This window comes from Oncorhynchus nerka, linkage group LG23, assembly GCF_034236695.1.
Source record: "Oncorhynchus nerka isolate Pitt River linkage group LG23, Oner_Uvic_2.0, whole genome shotgun sequence".
NCBI classification, from domain to species: Eukaryota; Metazoa; Chordata; class Actinopteri; order Salmoniformes; family Salmonidae; genus Oncorhynchus; species Oncorhynchus nerka.
In genome coordinates, this window is record NC_088418.1 from 21,970,547 (window position 1) to 21,990,777 (window position 20,231).

The 20,231-nt window shown below is 42.5% G+C and overlaps 1 protein-coding gene across 1 annotated transcript in view; it reads right to left on the minus strand.

The window, feature by feature from the left end:
* Positions 1–20,145, minus strand: part of LOC115106464 (unconventional myosin-Id-like) — a 117,159-nt gene extending 97,014 nt beyond the window's left edge. Inside the window, exon 1 of the mRNA XM_029629231.2 lies at positions 18,947–20,145. Coding sequence (XP_029485091.1) covers positions 18,947–19,041 — 95 coding nt within the window. The 5' untranslated portion in view covers positions 19,042–20,145. The remainder of the gene's footprint in view (positions 1–18,946) is intronic.
* Positions 20,146–20,231: the final 86 nt, after the last annotated feature.

Here is a 20,231-nt window from a genome sequence, read left to right on the forward strand (position 1 = left end):
TTGGTCCGCTCATTTTCACAGAAGGGCTTAATGGTGACGTGAAACGAAGTGAAAATTAAAGTGAAATAAAGAGAAATACGCGCCACTCCAACAACGGTCAATGTGTTTTGAGTGCGCCATCTATTGGGGAAACGTGGGCATTGCAGGGAAAGGGGAAAAAAGGAGGTTTTTACTATAATTTGGACAAGTTCGGCGGGCCGGATTAAAAAGCCTAACGGGCCGTATGTGGCCCGCGGGCCGTAGTTTGCCCATGTCTGCCCTAGACCAAGGGGGGACAATGTACCAGGCACTTCAATCCGGCCGACGATAAAAAAAATTTACCCCTTTTTCTCCCTAATTTTGTGGGATCCAATTGGTAGTTACAGTCTTGTCCCATCGCTGCAACTCCCATACGGATTCCGAAGAGGCGAAGGTCGAGAGCCGCGCGTCTTCCGAAACATGACCCAGCCAAGCCGCACTGCTTCTTGACCAATGTGTCAGAGGAAACACGGTACCCCTGGCAAACGTGTCAGCATTCATGTGCGCGGCCCGCCACGCCACAGGAGTCACTAGAGCGTGATGGGACAAGGACATTTCGGCCTGCAAAACCCTCTCCTAACTCGGACAACGCTGAGCAAATTGTGCGCCGCCTCATGGGACTCCCAGTCCCGGCCAGCTGTGACAACTACCCGGGTCTGTAGTGACGCCTCAAGCAAAATGCATCCCTCTGTTGAATTCCCAACAGGTTTGCACACCACTGCCCTAGACACTTATGTACAGCTGAAAGGATTGGAATGGCATATTTTTTTTAAACAGCGCACGGTGGAATTGTTACCATATTACTTCATCATTCCAAACCTTCAAAAGATGCCTAGGGGTAAAAGGAATAGGACACAGCCAGTGTTATCGCCAAGGATCCAGTATAATAGACAACACAACACGTGCTAGCTGGCTGTTATCAGTGACTGTGACCTTGTTGGGGATTTCCAGTAATCAAGACAGGGATAATCTCTGGCTGTTCCAATTTTCTCTTTTCCCCATGAATTTACCACCAAGCAGTGTTCTGCTGTCCCTGTTTAGACTGATTGAATGATTTACAGCTTATCTGGCCCAGTGCATGCTGGGTACGACCTCTCAGGGATGACGATTTTTTTCACACTTTTATGGAGCTGTTTCATAGAGAGAAATGGAAACTGGTGATTCTGGCATAAATTAAGTTTGTCTACTGGAAGTTAAGGGTCATTTGAGGACATTTTGGGTCATTTCAGCCAGTGCTATTTCAAAGGAAAGCATAGTTCTGGAAAAGTGTTTGAATCCATTGAAGAGATATTCACTTCAAAAACTCCCATTACTGGTCAATATTTATATGTACATATTCTTATTCATTACTTTGCACTTGTGTGTATAAGGTAGTTGTTGTGAAATGGTTAGGTTAGATTACTTGTTAGATATTACTGCATGGTCGGAACTAGAAGCACAAGCATTTCGCTACACTCGCATTAACATCTGCTAACCATGGTTATGTGACAAATAAAATTTGATTTGATTTCATAGACATAAAACACATATTTAGTCACAGGCATCAACAGACAAATCTCCGAAATCTAGATATCTCTGAAGACTTTGATAAGCTGAACGACAACTACGAGTCAAAGTACATACTATATCTGATCCGATACAAAATGTTATCTTATGGCCAACTGGCCATTACACCTGAATGAAGCAATCCTAACATCGATCACGCCCATTCTCTTCACAGCCATCTATGGGCCTCCTTCTCCTTCAGATCTTGTCAAACATCTGAGAACTGCATTGGGAGATTTTCCATTGCTTTGTAAACTGTTCCTTAGTGCTAAAAAAAAGCTCCTGGCTCCCACTCCAGCCTGTCTGCCTGGGGCCTTAAACACAACACTCCCAGCCCTTGGCCCACAGACAAATCAATTTTCACAAGCACATACTGTAGGAGTGGATCTGGACTCCCCCTCTGTACCATAGTGCAGCTTCTGCAGCACAGCTGGCACAGAGCTGACTGGGTGAGATCACTACAGTACCTCCCCTTCCCTCTACTCTAATGACAGCACGTCTGCAGATTTATGATAGCAATCAGATGGGTTAGCAACTAGTGTTAGCGGCTCTTCTGGCTCTATAGGGGAGAGGATGCAGCTGAGAGTCCTTTACTTTTCAATGGTTTGGGACAGATGTTAGGATGTGACAGGGAAAATACAGGACATGACACACCCAGTATTGAAAGGGTGAGACAGAGAAACAAACAAGGTAACCTTCCCACTATTTTGAAATGAACCATTATTTACGAAATGAACCATTATTATGAACCAATCATATGATTGGAGTTTCTCCTGACCACGTGACTAGGAAAACCTCTGGGTCATAGGTCGTACATTGTAGGCCCTTCATATGATGACAATTACTAGAGGTGCCCATCTTGTCATCTTACACATTCAGTCAGAAGAACACTGAATGAAATGTAGAATAAAGCAGCGGGGCATATTTTGTGTTGACGCGTGAGATACAGACTAGCATGTGTTCCCATGAACTCCACTTTCATTGGCTCGCGTCTGAATACTTAGGAAATGGGAGCCAGGTGTAAGTAAACAGCTTGGCTGGAGATCTGGTGGCTGACAGACAGTAGTGTTTCTTTGGGCCTCGGCCCTTTACTACTCTGACGGAGGAGATCACAGCTACTTCCCAGGCCGATCCTGAGCTAGGGGAGCTCAGCGAGAGAACAAAAGATTCATTTTAGTCAGATTAAGTTTCAAGAATTCAATAAAGAGACTTCAGAGAAGAGAAGGGATGGGGAGGCTGGCTGGCTGTTGGGCCTGGCTGCCGGTCCGATGCGGAACATGCTTGCACTTTAACATGTTGGCCAGTCCATTTACCTATGGAAATTCACAGCCAACCAGCCGATGGGAGGATGACGACAGGCCGCTGGAGAGAGAGAAAGACAAGTCCATCCAAATTGACTCAGACGTTACTCAGCAGGCTATTTTAGGAACGCGCTGAGATTTCTGTCAGGGGTAAAAAGAGGGCAGGAAAAAGCACCAAAACAGACAGAAGGAGTGAGGGAGACAAAGAGAGAGGGAAGAGAGAAGTTAAGGTAGAAATATGAGAGCATACTTAGCTACCGTATAGGGATAGAGGGAGCATAGGATAGATATAAAGAGAAAGAAAGGAAAAGAGAGATAGAGAGAGTGTCTAGGTGGGCATTCAAAAGGTATGTGAAGTGAGTCATGCTGGGGCTGTGATCTGATCTCAGACCTGGCTGTGAAAGCCAGATCCCCCACAGTGCCTTAGGGCATTGAGCCAACAGGTAGACAAGGGAACAAAAGATCTAGAGAATGACATCGCCCAGCCACTACACCCACACAGTTTGACAGACACACACACACACACACACACACACACAAAAAGGTCCAAAGCAGCCATTTTCATCTAAATATCAAATGTAACCCGTTTCAAGAAGCTAGGCTTATGTCACAAGTCACTATTTCACAGGAGAGGCATTTGATTTGTTAAATTTTTTACATTTATTTATCAGAATGCATTTTTTGGGCAGAAATGCCTCCTGGAACATATGAACTTCCATGACCCCTTAATAACAGACTTGTATGCCATCTGCAAATACGAATGGAATTGTTAAATTACTAGCCTAGTTGGTTTAGAACCTTCTCGCTAGCTGTGATTGGCTGAGATAATGGATGGGCTAGACATCTGTAACATGCCTACAACATGAGCTGCTCGGTATGTGTAGATAATCCTTGCTACAGCGGCTTTTATAAAATGTATAATGTTAGCCATGTAGAACTGCAAAAGTGTTGCTACTGCACTCAACAACATTGCTGCCCAGAATTGAGCAGGCGCTATCGACAAAGATCAATGGGAAACAGTTGTGACGGACTACTTTCTGCACACGGTCAGTGTGAACCGGAGTGACTTGATACAACAACGGGTCAAACAAGCTGTAGCTAGCTACAGACTAAACTGAAAAAACACGCTGCCGTGAAGCGTTCATCCATGTACTTTTATTTGATTTTTTAAAATGTATACACCTTTTTCTCAGAAATTATATATATTTCTTTTAAATTATTTTTCTCCCCAATTTCGTGGTATCCAATTGGTAATTATAATCTTGTCCCATTGCTGCAACTCCTGTACAGACTCAGGAGAGGCGAAGGTCAAGAGCCGTGTGTCCTCCGAAACACAACCCAGCCAAGCCGCACTGCTTCTTGACACAATGCCCGCTTAACCCGGAAGTCAGCCACACCAATGTGTCAGAAGAAACACTGTGCACCTGGCGATCTGGGAGTGGTCTGAGTGGGGAGGGGGAAACTAAAAACTAGCTGTTATTGGCAGAGAGTTTAGGAACTCTTTTTCTTATTGGTCTATTAACTAATTTACCACCTTGTGATGGCACCAGGTAGGCTAAAACGCCATCCCACTAAAACAGCTTATCACCATTTTCAACATTTCCCAGTATTATTCCAACCTCAGTGTGGAGATACTTTTGTATATATAGTGTATAGTGGGGCAAAAAAGTATTTAGTCAGCCACCAATTGTGCAAGTTCTCCCTTTTAAAAAGATGAGAGTGGCCTGTAATTTTCATCATCGGTACACTTCAACTATGACAGACAAAATGAGAAGAAATATCCAGAAAATCACATTGTAGGATTTTTAATGAATTTATTTGCAAATTATGGTGTAAAATAAGTATTTGGTCAATAACAAAAGTTTATCTCAATACTTTGTTATATACCCTTTGTTGGCAATGACAGAGGTCAAACGTTTTCTGTAAGTCTTCACAAGGTTTTCACACACTGTTGCTGGTATTTTGGCCCATTCCTCCATGCAATATCCTCTAGAGTAGTGATGTTTTGGGGCTGTTGCTGGGCAACACGGACTTTCAACTCCCTCCAAAGATTTTCTATGGGGTTGAGATCTGGAGACTGGCTAGGCCACTCCAGGACCTTGAAATGCTTCTTACGAAGCCACTCCTTCGTTGCCCGGGCGGTGTGTTTGGGATCATTGTCATGTTGAAAGACCCAGCCACGTTTCATCTTCAATGCCCTTGCTGTTGGAAGGAGGTTTTCACTCAAAATCTCATGATACAGGGCCCCATTCATTCTTTCCTTTACACAGATCAGTCGTCCTGGTCCCTTTGCAGAAAAACAGCCCCAAAGCATGATGTTTCCACCCCCATGCTTCACAGTAGGTATGGTGTTCTTTGGATGCAACTCAGCATACTTTGTCCTCCAAACACAACGAGTTGAGTTTTTACCAAACAATTCTATTTTGGTTTCATCTGACCATATGACATTCTCCCAATCTTCTTCTGGATCATCCAAATGCTCTCTAGCAAACTTCAGACGGGCCTGGACATGTACTGGCTTAAGCAGGGGGACACGTCTGGCACTGCAGGATTTGGGTCCCTGGCGGCGTAGTGTGTTACTGATGGTAGGCTTTGTTACTTTGGTCCCAGCTCTCTGCAGGTCATTCACTAGGTCCCCCCGTGTGGTTCTGGGATTTTTGCTCACCGTTCTTGTGATCATTTTGACCCCACGGGGTGAGATCTTGCGTGGCGCCCCAGATCGAGGGAGATTATCAGTGGTATTGTATGTCTTCCATTTCCTAATAATTGCTCCCACAGTTGATTTCTTCAAACCAAACTGCTTACCTATTGCAGATTCAGTCTTCCCAGCTTGGTGCAGGTATACCATTTTGTTTCTGGTGTCCTTTGACAGCTCTTTGGTCTTGGCCATAGTGGTGTTTGTAGTGTGACTGTTTTAGGTTGTGGACAGGTGTCTTTTATACTGATAACAAGTTCAAACGGGTGCCATTAATACAGGTAACGAGTGGAGGACAGAGGAGCCTCTTAAAGAAGAAGTTACAGGTCTGTGAGAGCCAGAAATCTTGCTTGTTTGTAGGTGACCAAATACTTATTTTCCACCATAATTTGCAAATAAATTCATTAAAAATCCTACAATGTGATATTCTGGATTTTTTTTCTCATTTTGTCTGTCATAGTTGAAGTCTACCTATGATGAAAATTACAGGCCTCTCTCATCTTTTTAAGTGGGAGAACTTGCACAATTGGTGGCTGACTAAATACTTTTTTCCCCCACTGTATGTGGACACCCCTTCAAATTAGTGGATTTGGCTATTTCAGCCACACCAGTTGCTGACAGGTGTATACAATTGAGCACACAAACATTGGCAACATGACACCTTCACAGGATTCCACCTTTCCAACAAGTCAGTTCGTAACATTTCTGCCCTGCTAGAGCTGCCCCGGTCAATTGTCTGCGCTGTTATTGTGAAGTGGAAACATCTAGGAGCAACAACAGCTCAGCCTCGAAGTGGTAGGTAACACAAGCTCACAGAACGGGGCGAGGGCTGAAGCACATACAAATCATCTGTCCTTGTTTGCAGCACGCGCTCCAGCAGGTATATCTCACTGGTCACCCCCAAAGCCAATTCCTCCTTTGGTCATCTTTCCTTCCAGTTCTCTGCTGCCCATGACTGGAACGAATTGCAAAAATTTCTGAAGCTGGAGACTCACATCTCCCTCACTAGCTTTAAGCACCAGCTGTCAGAGCAGTTTCCAGATCACTGCACCTGTACTTAACCTATCTGTAAACAGCCCATCTATCTACCTACCTCATCCCCATACTGGTATGTATTTATTTATTTGGCTCCTTTGCACCCCAGTATCTCTACCTGCACATTCATCTTCTGCCGATCTACCATTCCAGTGTTTAATTGCTATATTGTAATTACTTCGCCACCATGGCCTATTTATTTCCTTAATTTACCTCATTTGCACTCACTGTATATAGACTTTTTGTTTTCTTTTGTTCTACTGTATTATTGACTGTTTTGTTCTCAACTAGCCTACCTGGTTAAATAAAGGTGAAATAAAATAAATCTACCGAGTTCCAAACTGCGTCTGGAAGCAACATCAGCACAATTTATATTTAACTAGGCAAGTCAATTAAGAACAAACTCTTATTAACGATGATGGCCTAGAACAGTGGGTTAACTGCCTTGTTCAGAGGCAGAACAACAGATTTTTACCTTGTCCGCACGGGGATTCGATCTAGCAACCTTTCGGTGACCGGCCCAACGCTCTAACCACTAGGCTACCTGCCGCCCTGCTCAAACAATAACTGTTTGTCAGGAGCTTCATGAAATGGGTTTCCAAGGCCGAGCAGCTGCACACAAGCACAATGCCAAGCGTTGGCTAGAGTGGTGTAAAGCTCACTGCCATTGGACACTGGAGCAGTGGAAACACCTTCTCTGGAGTGATGAATCATGCTTCACAATCTGGCAGTCCGACGGACGAATCTGGGTTTGGCGTATGCCAGGAGAACGCTACCTGCCCCAATACAACCAACTGTAATGTTTGGTGGAGGATAAATAATGGTCTGGGGTTATTTTTCATGTTTCGGGATAGGCCCCTTAGTTCCAGTGTAGGGAAATCTTAACGCTACAGCATACAATAACATTCTAGGTGATTCTGTGCTTCCAACTTTGTGGCAACAGTTTGGGGAAGGCCCTCCTGTTTCAGCATGACGATGCCCCTGTGCACAAATAGAGGTCCAAAATCGGTGTGGAAGAACTTGACTGTCCTGCACAGAGCCCTGACCTCAACCCCATCGAACACCTTTGGGGTGAATTGCAAGCCTAATTGCCCAAAATTTGTGCATGACCTCACTAATGCTTTTGTGGCTGAATGGAAGCAAGTCCCCACAGCAATGTTCCAACTAGAGGTCGACCGATTAATCGGAATGGCCGATTAATTAGGGCCGATTTCAAGTTTTCATAACAATCGTTAATCGGTATTTTTGGGTGCCGATTTGCAGATTTTTAAAATATATTTTATTATTATTATTTGTATACCTTTATTTAACTAGGCAAGTCAGTTAAGAACACATTCTTATTATCAATTACGGCCTACGAACGGTGGGTTAACTGCCTTGTTCAGGGGCAGAATGACAGATTTTCACCTTGTCAGCTCGGGGGATCCAATCTTGCAAACTGACAGTTAACTAGTCCAACGCAATAACGACCTGCCTCTCTCTCGTTGCACTCCACAAGGAGACTGACTGCCTGTTACGCGAATGCAGTAAGGTAAGGTAAGTTGCTAGCTAGCATTAAACTTATCTTATAAAAAACAATCAATCATAATCACTAGTTAACTACATATGGTTGATGATATTAATAGATATTATCTAGCGTGTCCTGCGTTGCATATAATCTGACTGAGCATACAAGCATCTAAGTATCTGACTGAGCGGTGGTAGGCAGAAGCAGGCGCGTAAACAGTCATTCAAACAGCGCTTTCTTGCATTTTGCCAGCAGCTCTTTGTTGTGTGTCAAGCATTGCGCTGTTTATGACTTCAAGCCTATCAACTCCCGAGATGAGGCTGGTGTAACCGAAGTGAAATGGCTAGCTAGTTAGCGCGAGCTAATAGCGTTTCAAACGTCACTGGCTTTGATCCTTCTAGTAGTTGTTCCCCTTGCTCTGCATGGGTAACGCTGCTTCGATGGTGGCTGTTGTCGATGTGTTGCTGGTTCGAGCCCAGGGAGGAGCGAGGAGAGGGACGGAAGCTACACTGTTACACTGGCAATACTAAAGTGCCTATAAGAACATCCAATAGTCAAAGGTATATGAAATACAAATGGTATAGAGGGAAATAGTCCTATAATTCCTATAATAACTACAACCTAAAACTTCTTACCTGGGAATATTGAAGACTCATGTTAAAAGGAACCACCAGCTTTCATATGTTCTCATGTTCTGAGCAAGGAACTGAAACGTTAGCTTTCTTACATAGCACATATTGCACTTTTACTTTCTTCTCCAACACTTTGTTTTTGCATTATTTAAACCAAATTGAACATGTTTCATTATTTACTTGAGGCTAAATTGATTTTATTGATGTATTATATTAAGTTAAAATAAGTGTTCATTCAGTATTGTTGTAATTGTCATTATTACAAATACAATTTAAAAAATCGTCCGAATAATCGGTATCGGCGTTGTAAAATCATAATCGGTCGACCTCTAGTTCCAACATCTAGTGGAAAGCCTTCCAAGAAGTGTAGAGGCTGTTATAGCAGCAAAGGGGGGACCAACTCCATATTAATGCCCATGATTTTGGTATGAAATGTTCAACGAGCACGTGTCCACATACTTTTGGTCAGTGTGTGTGTGTGTATATATATATATATATATATATATATATATAAAAAACACACGGAAAAATCACGTTTTTGACTGCACTGGGCCTTTAAGGGATTCTTGGATGACATGACAAGGGATTCATGACAAACACCTTACTCATTCGTTACAGAAACGGATCGTTAATCACATGAATGCAACATGCGTCATGTCTGTAAGTAAATTGGTTTCTGGGAAATTACAGCAGAAAGTTCATGTAGTGGAGGATGTGCTTCACCTCGTTAAAGCCAGACAGCCTTAATTGGGAAACCTAATCTCATTGAATCTATCAAGATTGAATCAAGGTCTTCCCAGAGCTAGGATAGATTGCCCTGTGCAGTGAGCATATGCCAGACAGAACTGTCTACTGAATGAGTAGCACACATTCCATACATAAGATGGGTAACTTACTGTATGACCCTACCGTACATATTTTGATTTGTTAAACAATTTGTTCTTCTTTTTTTTTTTTTTTTTACCTTTATTTAACTAGTCAAGTCAGTTAAGAACAAATTCTTATTTTTAATGACGGCCTAGGAATTGTGGGTTAACTGCCTTGATCAGAGGCAGAATGACAGATTTTTTTACTTTGTCAGCTCGGGGATTCGATCTTGCAAACTTTCAGTTACTAGTCCAATGCTCTAACCACTAAACTACCTGCCGCCCCATGATTACCAATAACACATGATTACATATGTGTTTTTTCATAATTTTGATGTCTTCACTATTATTCTACAATGTATAAAATAGTGATAAGAAAAACCCTTGAAGGTTGACTGGTATTGTATATAAACGCAACAATGTAAAGTGTTGGTCCCATGTTTCATGAGCTGAAATAAAAGATCCCAGAAATCATCCACACCATTTGTCCTTTGCCAAGATAATCCATCCACCTGTCAGGTGTGGCATATCAAGAAGCTGATTAAACAGCATGACCATTACAGGTGCACCTTGTGCTGGGGACAATAAAAGGCCACTCTAGAATGTGCAGTTTTGTCACACAACACAATGTCACAAGTTGAGGTAGCATGCAATTGGCATGCTGACCACAGGAATGTCCACCAGAGCTGTTGCCAGAGAATTGAATGAATTAAACTGCCTCCGTCGTTTTAGAGAATTTGTCAGGCATAAACTACGGACAATGAACACAATTGCATTTTATTGATGGCAATTGGAATGCAGAGATACTGTGATGAGATCCTGAGGCCCATTATCGTGCCATTTATCTGCCACCATCACGTTTCAGCATGATAATGCACGGCCCCATGTCGCAAGGATCTGCACACAATGCCTGGAAGCTGAAAATGGCCCAGTTCTTCCATGGCCTGCACACTCACCAGACATGTCACCCGTTGAGCATGTTCAGGATGCTCTGGTTCGATGTGAACAACAGCCAGTTCCCGCCAATGTCCAGAAACTTCGCAGTCATTGAAGAGGAGTGGGACAACATTCCACAGGCCACAATCAACAGCCTGATCAACTCCATTGGAAGGAGATGTCGCGCTGCATGAGGCAAATGGTGGTCACACCAGATACGGACTGGTTTTCTGATCCACACCCCTACTTTTTTTTTGAGGTATCTGTGACCAACAACTGCATATCTGAATTCCAAATCATGTGAAATCCATAGATTAGGGACTTATTTCAATTGACTGATTTCCTTATATGAACTTTAACTCAGTAAAATCTTTGAAATTGTTGCAGGTTGAGTTTATATTTTTGTTCAGTGTATATTAGACCGATAGTGTACAACAGGAAGAGGAAGTAGAACTTTCGACCTCTCTGCTTCTGCTCACTGCACCTGAACTGTGGAGAGACTTTGATCCCTGTGTTTGCTCTGCAGGGAGGGAGTCGGGTTGCTATGTTCGGTGAGTCGCACCTATTCCTATTAAATCTGCTGTTACGGCAACAAATTAATGTTAACAAGCCTGAAATGGGAGAAGCTGCCAAGCCCTATTTGTTCAGCACTTTCATAGTGGTTAAAGAAGAAGTGAGGTTTTTTTACAACCAAATCAATGTACAACTAAATGTTTATGTAAATAGCATGTTATAGAAGGGTCCAGACACTTTTACTTGTTTTGAGAAACTTACCCCAACCAGCAATTCACTTCCTCATCCTTGTTGTGCAGTACAGGGGCTCTGAAAGATCTTGAACAAATGCTCCAAAAACACCCAAATTCATCTTTTTAGAAATGGAAACACTCTCAGTATAGTGATTCAGGTCTTTCCATCCGGTGTATTCTATTTTGTGTGACTCGAGTAGTTTCCCCTATCCAGCTGTTCCATTCTCCATGTAGCCTGCTGCTAGAACAGTCACTCTAGTCGCAACAAAATGGTATAACGTTGCAGATAAAATTCAGAATGACAATTACATGTGTACAACATCTAAAGACCTGCATCACTATACAGAGCTTTTCCGTTTCTAAAAGGGCTTAATTTTAGTGTTTTTGGAGCATGTGTTCATGTTTTTCAGAGCCCCCGTACTGCACAACGAGGATGAAGAAGTGAATCGCAGGTTTGGCTAAGTTTCTGAAAAACAAGTGAAATTCCTAAAAAAAAAAGTATCTGGAACCATCTATAAAATAGAGATTTGGTTGTAATTTTTTTTTTAAAAGCACAATTCTCCTTTAAAGCCATAGGATACACTGCAGATACTGGGTTACAGTGGGGCTCAATGGTAGACCAGACACACAAACTCAATTTCGCAGAGCATGCCTTTCCTAGCCAGAGTGGACTCTAACAACTCTCCCTGCGGAATTGGGAGGTGCTTTCATGCAGATACAGTCCCAGTCTGAGCAGGAAGTGGAGCGCCAGTTCTGTGTACGGTACATGAAAATCATGAGCCTATTCCTCATGTTGTCATCCGAGTGTTATTATTTGAATCTTGTCATCATAACTTCAGTAGGACTTGCAATCTCGACATTGTGCCTTGTCAGATAGTTTCAGCCAATATTCAGGCTTAGAGAGGACATGCAGAAACAATAAAATGTGAGGCCAAAGAAAGGGAAATGCCAATGGGAAAAGGCAGCTTTTTCCTTTGCCTTCCTCCAGATGCCATATGTTTGTCTCCTTCCTTTCCCAATCCCCCAAAACCCTCTTAGGAGTTCAAAGATCAAACCAATTGAAACGACGATAGACACAGAATTTTTTTAGCTTTGTATACTACACAAAAAGAGTAATACTGTAGTCCCTAAGTCATGATGTTCCCTACAAGGGATACCACCATCTTCATGTTTTGATTAGGTATAAAGCATTATCTCTTGGCTGGCAAAAGAAACCTGCATCCTAATCTAACCAACCCAACACAACTAGAGTAGTATTGATGTGCAGGGTCACTATAAGGCTAGTTGTAACTATTTTTCTCATTAAAAAATAAAACACATTTTCAAAGAAATGTCTCAATCTGGTATTTATTAGGATCCCCATTAGCCACTACAAAAGCATCAGCTACTTAGGGTCCACATAAAACAGTACAGAACATTTTTAGTCAAGGACTGAAATACACACAGTGCATTTGGAAATTATTCAGACCCCTTCACTTTCCCCACATATTGTTTCAGCCTCATTCTAAAATGTATTAAATTGTTTCCCTCACCCCCCCAATCTACACACAATACCCCATAGTGACAAAGCAAAAACGGGTTTAAAACATTTTTGCAAATGTATTAAAAATGTAACTGAAATATCACTTTACTCAGTACTTTGTTGAAGCACCTTTGGCAGCGATTACAGCATCGAGTCTTGAGTATGAGGCTACAAGCTTGGCACAGCTGTATTTGGGGAGTTTCTCCCATTCTCTGTAGATCCTCTCAAGCTCTGCCAGGTTGGATGGGGAGCGTCGCTGCACAGCTAGTTTCAGGTCTCTCCAGAGATGTTCGATCGGGTTTGATTCAGGGCTCTGGCTGGGCTACTCAAAGACATTCAGAGACTTGTCCCGAAGCCCCTCCTGCGTTGTCTTGGCTGTGTGCTTAGGGTTGTTGTCCTGTTGGAAGGTGAACCATCGCACCCAGTCTGAGGTCCTGAACGCTCTGTAGCAGATTTTCAGAGAGGTCCTTGATGTACTTTGCTCTGTTCATCTTTCCCCTCAATCCTGAAATGTCTCCCAGTCCCTGAAAATAATCCCCACGGGATGATGCTTCACCTACGCTTGACTGTAAGGATGGGGCCAGGTTTCTTCCAGACGTGACACTTGGCATTCAGGCCAAAGAGTTTGATCTTGGTTTCATCAGACTAGAGATTTTTTCTCATGGTCTGAGAGTCTTTAGGTGCCTTTTGGCAAACTCCAAGTGGACTGTCATGTGCCTTTTACTGAGTGGTTCAGTCTGTCCAATCTACCATAAAGGCCTGACTGGTGGAGTGCTGTAGAGTTGGTTGTCCTTATGGAAGGTTCTCTCATTGCCACAGAGGAACTCTGGAGCTATGTCAGAGTGACCATTAGGTTCTTGGTCACCTCCCTGACCAAGGCCCTTCTCAACCGATTACTCAGTTTGGCTGGGTGGCCAGCTCTAGGAAGAGTGTTGGTGGTTACAAACTTCTTCCTTTTAAGAATGATGGAGGCCACTGTCTTCTTGGGGTCCTTCAATGCTGCAGGAATGTTGCTGTCCCCCTCCCCAGATCTGTGCCTGCACACAATCCTGTCTCAGCGCTCTAAGGACAATTCCTTATACCTCATGGCTTGGTTTTTGCTCTGATACACACTGACAATGGTGGGACCTTATATAGACAGGTGTGTGCCTTTCCAAATCATGTCCAATCAATTGAATTTAACCACAGGTGGACTCAAGGATGATCAATGGAAACAGGATACACCTGAGCTCAATTTCGAGTCTCATAGCAAAGGATCTGAATACTTATCTAAATAAGGTATTTATTAAATGTTTTATATATACACATTTGAAAATGTTCATTCTGGGTTATTGTGTGTAGATTGATGAAGGATTTTTAATTTTAATTTTATTTTAGAATAAGGCTGCAACGTAACAAAATGTGAAAAAAGTCAAGGGGTGTGAATACTGTACATTTAAAACGTCACACATAGCCTACATATCAGTACATACACACAATATATTAGTCTAATACATAGTACAGTGGAAATTACAATACAAGATGTATAAAATGGCTGTGTCTCTTCACAGTCCCCTTTGTGCAGTAAGGTGTTCTTTTATCTGTTTTTTTAAACTGGTTTTATTGTTTTGTTAATAATGGTAGCGGTTTGCCAAAAAAGTTCCCTGCAGACCCAACAACAGACAAAACAACACTGCCAAAGTGCCATATTAAGACAAACAGTGAACAGTGATAACATTCTGCTCCAAAGAAGAGTACTTGGTGTACACCCCCAGAGGTATATATCAGGAGGTTCCAGAATCAGACATGAGGAAAGAAACTTCGAGACTACCACCTTTCCTTTACAGTTTCCACCATTGTTAGGTTGGATCACAATGGTTTATTTGCTCAGCTTCATGGCCTCTTATCTGCTGACTGGTCCATTGAAGCAAATTCCCAAGACCTTTTCTGGAGTTTCACTGTTTTCATATGGAATGTTTCCAAAGAGATTGGGCATCTGTTGGGGTTATATTTAGGAAGTTCCTTGGCACTGTGCTCCCTAAGGCCAGACTGTTCAACTTTAAGTCAAACAAAGTAAATGTCAACTGGACAAGCACTCTGGCCAAAAGAAGACGGAAACTAAGCAGGCTACTCCACATCATTTATCATATAGTCACTAGGGGATAGATTCTGATTAGCGACTCAACATGGCTATCATGGGCTGACCGCAAAATACACCCCCGAGAGCCACGATGGCATTGAAAGTGGATATTTGGGAAATTTCGCACCTTAAAATAGCTATTGAAGGAGGCAAATAGATGCCTCATGTACTCTTGTCGGTGTATCCCTTCTCCAAGTGTTTCTCTATGCCTCCTTCACCCTGCTGCACACACACACACAGGATGAGAAGGGACAGGAGGAGGAAGTGCTCCTGGTCGGTCACACCCTCTGTAAATAACAACTTGCATACATCCTCTCCACTCTGGCTTGTCCAGCTGGAGGGAAAACAAACAGTAGGTCCAGGGAGAGCTAGGAAAATGATGCATGCAGATCCTGCTGCCTGGCTATCAAATGCAAACAGCTACGTTATAAACTGGATGCTTATCAGGATAGAAACACCAATAAAATCGAATAATTGTGAGGACAGCTTTAGACGTGTGTCTGTGAAAAGACTCTTGTACTGAACTACATGGTCTGTCTGTGGTCTGTCAAATAGTTCCCAAATCCACTATTCAACCCTGACCCTACAAGGTCCAGAGCCTGCTTGTTTTCCACCTGATAATTGCACACAGTCTCAGTCTCTGATTAATCAGTCTCTGATTAGAGGGGAACAATGAAAAAAAACACAGTGGAACTGGCTTCTAGGTCATGAGTTGAGTTGGAGGGCACTTTCTCCACTCAGTTACAACCAGGGCTCGCCAACCCTGCTCTTGGAGAGCTACCATCCTGTAGATTTTCGCTCCGACCCTAATCTAGCACCCCTGATTCTAATAATTGATAAGATTAATCAGGTTAGTTACAACTGGGGTTGGAGTGAAAACCTACAGGTGGGTAGGACTCCAAGAACAGGTTTGGAGACCCCTGGGTAAAACAAATATGACTTGGCACCAATGTTACGCATGATAAAGATAATTTCAGACATATAAGATGTAGGCCTATGTCTGTTTACACATGCATTCAATAACAGAGCTGCATGTTTCCCATTCCCATGCATGGATTACAAACTGCGGTTTGTATAATACTATAGTTCAGATAGCAAGAGAATATTGACTGGGTTGAGGCCCATTAAAGGATGACAAGTTATATGGATGTTTATTTGTGCAGAAACAAACATTGGAGAGGCTGCCTAGAAAGTAAGGTCTTTTGGTAAGCTATATAATTGATCTTCAGGAAACTAGATCCTCAAGTCTGGTTCTCTGCCATTGTCATGTCTACTGCTGAGGGGAGAACGGCTCATAATAATGGCCGGAACGGAGCAAATGGAATGTTAAACACCTGGAAACCATGTGTTTGATGTATTTGATACCATTCAACTCACTCTGCTCCAGCCATTACCAGGAGCCCATCCTCCCCGATTAAGTTGCCACCAACCTCCTGTGGGCTATAATGTTCCAAATATTTAGAGGTCATTTCCATAAAAGTCTCAAATGTGGTTACGTTAAGCGAGTAAGCTAAAGTTCAGCTCGTCGCCATTACCTGCAGTAATTCGAACAGGTCAAGGTGTTGACATCGTTCATTGACGTCAGCAATAAGGAAGTGTGACTTGCACTTTGATGTAGACTCGAGGTGCTTAGGAAAACAGACTTCAATATTGTTCCAACTAATTTCATTGCATTATCAGAACAGAAAATGATTTGAGAAGATCTACTAGAATCATCTCTGGCCATATTCAAGTCAAACAGGAGTAAGCTATTACAATGAGCATGACATAAAAAAGGGACTCCCATCCACAAGTCCCCACCCTGACATTCGATAGTGTCAGAAACCACATGCAAAGTTGCATGCAGCTGCAGCAGAGGACAGGTACACAGGGCCAGGGCAGTGAGTGACTGAATCTTTCCCACATTCACTTTCCCAAACATACCATGCTTGGTTGGCATCATCCCACAAACCACTCATGATGCAAAAATAGCCTTGGACAATCTGTACGTTAGGATGACGCTTTTCATCGGGAGCACCGTGAATCCTTGGGTGGAGCCCCATTCACACACAGCATGGCTCATATAATTACCAGTCGGACAAAGACAACATCTCTGAGGAATGCTGTGTGTCTGGACAGAATTACGGTCCAAGAGGAAGCTATGTCCATTGTTCTATGTCTGACCTGCATACATGATTCAAAAAGATCATGTATGCAGACAAAACACGAGGAATAGTGTTCACATGATAGGTCAATTCCTGTAGTAAAGGCCAAGTAATAGAACTGCTGTTCCTTGTTTCATCCATCAAATGACAATGAATAACTGGCACATCTATAGCTAGGTTTGCATCCAATTTGCGACAGATTTTCATACGAATATTAAAAAATCTGCATAAAACAATATGCTTCACGGAATCGTGGCTGAATGACGACATGGATATTCAGCTAGCGGGATACAAGCTGCACCGGCAGGATAGAACAGAACACTCCGGTAAGACGGGGCGGGGGGGGGTCTGTGCATATTTGTAAACAATGACTGGTGCACGAAATCTAAGGAAGTCTCTAGATTTTGCTCGCCTGAAGTTGAGTATATTGTGATAAACTGCAGGCAACACTACTTGCCTAGAGAGTTCTCAGCTATACTTTTTGTGGCTGTTTATTTACCACCACAGACAGATGCTGGCACTAAGACCGCACTCAGTCAGCTGTATAAGGAAATAAGCAAACAGGAAACGACTCACCCAGAGGCGGCGCTCCTAGTGGCCGGAGACTTTAATGCAGGGAAACTTAAATCAGTTCTACCAAATCTCTATCAACATGTTAAATGTGCAACCAGAGGGAAAAAGATTCTAGATCACCTGTACTCCACACACAGAGACCTACAAAGCTCTCCCTCGCCCTCAATTTGGTAAATCCGACCACAGCTCTATCCTCTTGATTCCTGCTTACAAGCAAAAATTTAATCAGGAAGCACCAGTGACTCGGTCTATTAAAAAAATGGTCAGATGAAGCAGATGCTAAACTACAGGACTGCTTTGCCAACACAGACTGGAACATGTTCTGGGATTCTTCCATTGACATTGAGGAATACACCACATCAGTCACTGGCTTTATCAATAAGTGCATTGAGGACATCGTCCCCACAGTGATTGTACTACATACCCCAACCAGAAGCCATGGATTGAGGCATGCACGTGACAAATAAACTTTGATTTGAGCATTTTCCCCACCAGCGATGTTTCCATCACTGACTTTTTTCGGATAAAAGTCTGTGGGTGATGACGTGGTGGGCATAAAATTTACTTTTGCCGTTAAATTCCCATGTACCGAATTAAAAATAGAAATTCAATTGGTTTCCATCGCATTTTCAACTCTACTGATGGTTTTGTCGCAAAAACTATTGCATTATATAGCAAATGTGCCCACTCTGGTCTTGGTACATGCGCTCCAGCCAACAGCTCGCAGATACAGTGCGGGTAGGGTACCATCATTATGGATAAGAGCAATATTATTTCACTTTATCAAACGGCAAAAACAATTTCATGTTTTCATCAGCCTGCTCGTGGCTTTTTTTCAGGTTATAATTCATCCGCATGAAATGGTTGGATGGAAACGTGACTAGTGATAAACAAATTTTGCTCTGCAAGATGTGCACTCCATAATTGAATGGGAATTCCATTTATATTACTCTGAAAAGTCATTAAATAGTAGCCTCGGCTATGGCATCGGCAGTCTGGCACAGCCAACTAAAAATAAACAAATCTGACAATTATATTGTAAGGTGTGGTGTAGGAATGTAGCACTGCAACTCTGACCTGTCAAAATGAACAGCAAACACTCTTGCACCTGTGGTGCTTGAAAACAACTCATACATTAGTCAGTCCTATACACATAGTGGCCTAATTGAACGAACAAAAAAGTATAACTATTTAGGCTTAGTACTATAAAAAGCGTCCATCAGACAGGGAAAGATGGCTTTCCTGAACCAACAGGCTACGTCTCGCCTCATTGAGGTGAATGACCGTGGTGGACGCCACTTGCCTACCTGAGCTTTAGGTTAGCCATGAATTCCTCCAAAGAAACATTGTCCAGAAGAACAAAGTCAGCCTTTCCAAACTCCAGACTCTCGTGTTCTGCCATGTTGTTTAAAAAAAATGTATCGGTTCAGAAGAAAATACTTTTTTGAAAAAGACAACTTCACTGTTTTGAGGTGGTCCTCCGCGACACCAGGTAAACAATGGCGAGCTGGTCAGTGCACCTATTCAAGCTCTAAATGGTCGAGGAGCATTGTCTTCATTCAAGGAACGTTAGTCAACAGTACAAGTGATACGATGTTATTTTTTACTCATTTTGAATGAGCTGCAAAAAAATAAGGAAACGATACAAAACAGCCAAACTTATAGCAAAACGTATCTAATTATTTGTTCTCAATACAACGGACGGTTTCAAATAGGAATGGTTAGTTCAGAATATGCTTTCATATCCAGACACTTGTTGCTTTCGCCGAAATGGTATTGTCCGGACTCCCGTTACACTAAACGCCTATCAATAGAGCCCTTTCCTTGAATTTCTCGTCTCGACTCTATACAGACGAATCCAATCCTACCCGCCTCGCAACGCTCCACCCCCTGGTCAGAAGTGTTGGTCTAAACTTGTCATGTGTACATTTTGAAAAAAGTACAATTCCCATGACAACTGAAGAGTTTTATACATTTCTCGGGTGACTAGTCATTTTGACAAGTTCTTCGAATCCAATTCAGTATGCCTAGTCAGGGCCTCAAATGATTCCCAATAATTACGCCATATAAGGAAACATTCATAGCCTACAACATCTCTTATGTGCAGACTAATCTACATAGCAGGCCTAAAAGAAACACCTGAAACTTGATCCCCCAACATTCTGGTCTTGACTGGAATAAAAAAATACTGTTGGGGAAGGTTCTCTGCACTGTTCAAACAATCCAGTAAATGTGAAGGAGTTAAGAGAGAGCGTGGCGTATGCTTGTTTGCATGTGACTATTCCTCTTTTGTTTGTTGATATTTGTAAATTAAAAAATAGAGCGTGGCCTTGTAAACTTCCAAAGGTGGAAGTTGCATCACAGGTGCTCTCTACCGTTTCCCCTGAAAATCGGAGCTTCCGGTTGTCAACAACTCAGCCTAGCTACATGCAGGCCTGCCATTTATGACTTTGGGTAGGTTTTGTATGTCAAAAATAATAGGATGTAAAAAATAAAACACTTTTTTTTTTTTCAAGACAGCCTGTAATTTTTAGGCTCAACTCAACTCCCTGTTACAGAATTTGTACCATTGACTGACCATATAGATGATGA